The sequence below is a fragment of the Rattus norvegicus genome, chromosome 16 (genome assembly GCF_036323735.1).
Source record: "Rattus norvegicus strain BN/NHsdMcwi chromosome 16, GRCr8, whole genome shotgun sequence".
In the NCBI taxonomy this organism is placed as follows: Eukaryota; Metazoa; Chordata; class Mammalia; order Rodentia; family Muridae; genus Rattus; species Rattus norvegicus.
Window position 1 is genome coordinate 21,169,787 of NC_086034.1, and position 5,354 is coordinate 21,175,140.

General features: G+C 36.2%; 1 protein-coding gene across 1 annotated transcript; it reads right to left on the bottom strand.

The window, feature by feature from the left end:
• Positions 1-3,013: 3,013 nt before the first annotated feature.
• LOC134482479 (elongin-C-like) lies at positions 3,014-3,447 on the bottom strand. Its single transcript, XM_063275949.1, has one exon. It carries the CDS (start codon positions 3,377-3,379, stop codon positions 3,041-3,043), a length of 339 nt encoding a protein of 112 aa, XP_063132019.1. The 5' UTR covers positions 3,380-3,447; the 3' UTR covers positions 3,014-3,040.
• Positions 3,448-5,354: the final 1,907 nt, after the last annotated feature.

The window sequence follows — 5,354 nt, forward strand, 5'->3', positions numbered from 1 at the left end:
TGTCTCTGTACCAATACCATGCAGTTTTTATCACTATTGCTCTGTAATACTGCTTGAGTTCAGGGATAGTGATTCCCCCTGAAGACCTTTTATTGTTGAGGATAGATTTAGCTATCCTGGGTTTTTTGTTATTCCAGATGAATTTGCAAATTGTTCTAACTCTTTGAAGAATTGAATTGGTATTTTGATGGGGATTGCATTGAATCTGTAGATCGCTTTTGGTAAAATGTCCATTTTTACTATATTAATCCTGTCAATCCATGAGCATGGGAGATCTTTCCATCTTCTGAGGTCTTCTTCAATTTCTTTCTTCAGAGTCTTGAAGTTCTTATTGTACAGATCTTTTACTTGCTTGGTTAAAGTCACACCGAGGTACTTTATATTATTTGGGTCTATTATGAAGGGGGTCATTTCCCGAATTTCTTTCTCGGCTTGTTTCTCTTTTGTGTAGAGGAAGGCTACTGATTTATTTGAGTTAATTTTATACCCAGCCACTTTGCTTAAGTTGTTTATCAGCTTTAGTAGTTCTCTGGTGGCACTTTTGGGATCACTTAAATGTACTACCATATCATCTGTAAATAGTGATATTTTTACTTCTTCTTTTCCAATCTGTATCCCTTTTGCCTCCTTTTGTTGTCTGATTGCTCTGTCTAGAACTTCAAGAACTGTATTGAATAAGTAGGGAGAGAGTGGGCAGCCTTGTCTCGTCCCTGATTTTAGTGGGATTGCTTCAAGTTTCTCTCCATTTAGTTTAATGTTAGTAACTGGTTTGCTGTATATGGCTTTTACTATGTTTAGGTATGGGCCTTGAATTCCTATTCTTTCCAGGACTTTTATCATGAAGGGGTGTTGAATTTGGTCAAATGCTTTCTCAGCCTCTAATGAAATGATCATGTGGTTTTGTTCTTTCAGTTTGTTTATATAATGGATCACGTTGATGGTTTTCCATATATTAAGCCATCCCTGCATGCCTGGGATGAAGCCTACCTGATCATGGTGGATGATTGTTTTGATGTGCTCTTAGATTCGGTTTGCCAGAATTTTATTGAGTATTTTTGCGTCTATATTCATAAGGGAAATTGGTCTGAATTTCTCTTTCTTTGTTGGGTCTTTGTGTGGTTGTTACAAGAGTAATTGTGGCTTCATAGAAGGAATTTGGTAGTGCTCCATCTGTTTCAATTTTGTGGAATAGTTTGGATAATATTGGTATGAGGTCTTCTATGAAGGTCTGATAGAATTCTGCACTAAACCTGTCTGGACCTGGGCTCTTTTTGGTTGGGAGACCTTTAATGACTGCTTCTATTTCCTTAGGAGTTATGGGGTTGTTTAACTGGTTTATCTGTTCCTGATTTAACTTCGGTACCTGGTATCTGTCTAGGAAATTTTCCATTACCTGCAGATTTTCAAGTTTTGTTGAATATAGGCTTTTATAATAAGATCTGATGATTTTTTTAATTTCCTCTGAATCTATAGTTATGTCTCCCTTTTCATTTCTGACTTTGTTAATTTGGACACACTCTCTGTGTCCTCTCCTTAGTCTGGCTAAGGGTTTATCTGTCCCGTTGATTTTCTCAAAGAACCAACTTTTGGTTCTGTTGATTCTTTCTATGGTCCTCTTTTTTTCTACTTGGTTGATTTCAGCTCTGAGTTTGATTATTTCCTGCCTTCTACTCCTCCTGGGTGTATTTGCTTCTTTTTGTTCTAGAGCTTTCAGGTGTGCTGTCAAGCTGCTGATATATGCTCTCTCCTGTTTCTTTCTGCAGGCACTAAGAACTATGAGTTTTCCTCTTAGCACAGCTTTAATTGGGTCCCGTATGTGTGGGTATGTCGTACCTTCATTTTCATTAAATTCTAAGAAGTCTTTAATTTCTTTCTTTATTTCTTCCTTGCCCAGGTTATCGTTTAGTATATTGGACCATCCTTTCATCCCTGGGCTGAAGCCTAACTGATCATGATGGGTGATTATTTTGATGTGTTCTTGCATTCACTTTGCAAGATTTTTATTGAGTATTTTTACATCAATAATCATAAGGGTAAATGGTCTCAAGTTCTCTTTCTTTGTTGGATTTTTGTGTGGTTTAGTTATAACAGTAACTGTGGTTTCAAAGAAGGAATTTGGTAGTGCTCTGCCTATTTCTGTTTTGGGAACTAATCTGGACAGTATTGATATGAGGTCTTCTATGAAGGCCTGATAGAATTCTGCAGTAAATTCATGGATTCCTGGGTTCTCTTTGGTTGGGAGACTCTTAATAACTGCTTCTACTTCTTTAGGAATTATGGTGTTGTTTAGATGTTTATCTGTTTCTGATTTAACTTTAGTACCTTGTATTTGTCTAGAAAATTGTCTATTTCCTCCAGATTTTCCAGTTTTGTTGAATATATGCTTTTGTAGTGGGATCTTTTGATATTTTTAATTTCCTCAGATTTTTTTGTTATGTCTCCCTTTTCCCTTCTGATTTTGTTAATTTGGATACACTCTGGGTATTCTTGCTAAGGGTTTATCTATCTTGTTGATTTTGTCGAAGAACCAGCTCCTGCTTTTGTTGATTCTTTGTGTACTCCTTTTTTTAAAACTTGGATGATTTTAGCTCTTAGTTTTATTATTTCTTCCCTTCTATTCCTCTTGTGTGTATTTACTTCTTTTGGCTCTAGACTTTGTAGATGTGTTGTCAAGCTGCTGAGTATGCGCTCTCCTGTTTCTTTTGGCGGCACTCAGAGCTATGATTTTTCCTTTTAGTACTGCTCTCACTGTGTCCTAAATGTTTGGGTGTGTTGTATCTTCATTTTTATTAAATTCTAAGAAATCTTTTTTTAAACTGGCATTATTTATTTATTTTTTGGCTTGTGAAACTTCCTTTATTTGTTGATGTAGCAAACAAATTTCAACTCTGCTATGCAAATGACAGAAGAAATCTGCTCAGCAATTAACTTTAGAGTTCAATTTCATAAAGGCAACATGCTATATGTGAAAAAATTACTAACTGAACTACAGGTATTAAATACTGAAAAAAAATTAACAGTTTATTATAATTTATCTTATTTAACAATCTAAGAAGTTCACGGCCATCAGCAGTTCCAGTGCAATTTTAGGTGCAATTGGGAATTCAGGAATTTCAGTGGAGCTGTTAGTATAGCAGACCTTGTAGGTAAAATACATGCACACTTTCGATAGCACATGTGAAGGGATCTCTCTAAAGTTGACCTCATTGGTTTCATTCTCCGCAAACTGACCTGGACCACTCAACATGGCCTTTATTGTTCCTGATGTTAATGCATGTTCTCTTTTTACAATAAATTCATGACCATCAGAAGATATTAATTTCACATACATGGCATCAGGGCCTTCACAGCCACCATAGGTTTTCTCCTCTCCATCCATTATGTTCTTATAAAATTCTATTTGATCCCAGAGGAACTTACTAGTTTCCTGGTGAGGCCGAGAAGCAGTCATCTAGTAACTTGCATCCGAAGGAAGTGCTAAGAAATCTTTAATTTCTATCATTAATTCTTCCTTGACCAAGTTTTCATTGAGTAGTGTGTTGTTAAACTTCAATGTATCTGAGGGCATTCTGTCATTATTGTTTTTATTGAAGACCAGCCTTTGTCCATGGTGATCTGATAGGACAAATAGAATTATTTCTATCTTCCTGTATCTATTGATGCCTAATTTTTTGACAATTATATGGTCAATTTTTGAGGAGGTACTATGAGGTGCTGAGAAGAATGTAAATCCTTTTGTTTTATTATTTAATGTTCTATAAATATTTGTTAAATCCATTTAGTATATAACTTCTGTTAGTTTCTCTATGTCGCTGTTTAATTTCTGTTTCTCTTATCTGTCCATTGATGAGAATGTGGTGTTGAAAGTGGACAGATGTGTCTGTCTGTCCTGTGGTCTCAGGATGTTCCATACTTCTTGGTGTTTAGCTCTCTTCTCCATGGGATTTGAGATCAGGGAGCAGTGTGATGGGCTAGGCCCTCATTCGTATTTCATATTTTTTTGCTTGAAGGGGAATTGATGGCACACCAGCATATTTTCCGAAGTCCACATGCTTCTTAATCATTTTGTTATTTTAAGGTGTTTATTAGTTGTTAAGGTAGAGCTTCATATAAATAATACAAGAATGAATTATAGTTTGAAAATATTCTTATGTTTATTGAATATTTTCTTCAAACTCTGATTTGTCCAACTATAGTTTTTCATTCTGTCAGTCCATTTATTCCTCACATGTAATTAAATGTCTATTGTGTATAATACACATTTTAATATATCTCAAGGTCGGGTTGGGGATTTGGCTCAGTGGTAGAGCCCTTGCCTAGCAAGCACAAGGTCCTGGGTTCAGTCCCCAGCTCCGAAAAAAAAATATATCTTAAGGTCTTCCCATTCTTAAACCTTTATGTTTCTCTGCCCAGTCAAGCTTCCTTACATCATATAAATGTAAATAAAGCATGAAATGAACCTTGCTTTTTGGAACTCTCATTTCATTTTGCTGAAACCTTTTTGAATCTCATATATAGGAGATTGGATGCCATAGTTTATCTCCTTCTACTTATATTTACCAAATTTAGTGTAAGTCCAGGAACACATTGACCATTTTAAAACAAAATGCAAGGTCCTGCTTTGCTAACTTTTTGCTCCCACGTTAACATGGATACTTTATTTATTACCTAAGCAATATGTTGTGATCCTAATGGTAGCAAATATAGAAAGCTTAATCGTGGGCATAAAAAATGAAATTTGGATTGAAAAAGTCAAAGTATTGGTGACTGGGGATTTCAATTTTCATTTGTTTATAAAATTTACAGTGAAACAAGTGGTCTGTAGATCTGCATCTGTAGGTCATGCCTATGATGTATCAATCATCTAACTTAAGAAGCACAACATGTCAGTCACCCACAAGTCATACAGCTTATCAAAAATCTGTCCCCAACACCTACACAGCCTGTTAATCATCCAAAGGAAAAGCCCACAGCCTGGCAACCATCCATAAGAATTGCCCATGTCCTGTCAGTCATCCACTGGAAACCCCCTCATCCTGTCAATCATCTAACAGCAACTCACAAAACCTGTCAGCCATCCAGAAGAAATTATCACTGTCTGTCAGTCAGACATAACAAATGGCCATAGTCTGTTAATCACCCACAGGACATGGCGACTAACTTATATACAAACCTCTCAGAGCCGATCAGTCATACATTAGAAACTCCCATAGCCAGTCATTCAATGGAGAGACCCACAGCCTGTCAGTCTTTCACAACATATCTCAAAGCCTGTGGATTATTCATAGGTAGTGTCAACAGCCTATCATTCAACCCCAGGAAACATATACCAACTTTGTCACTTGTCCAAAGGA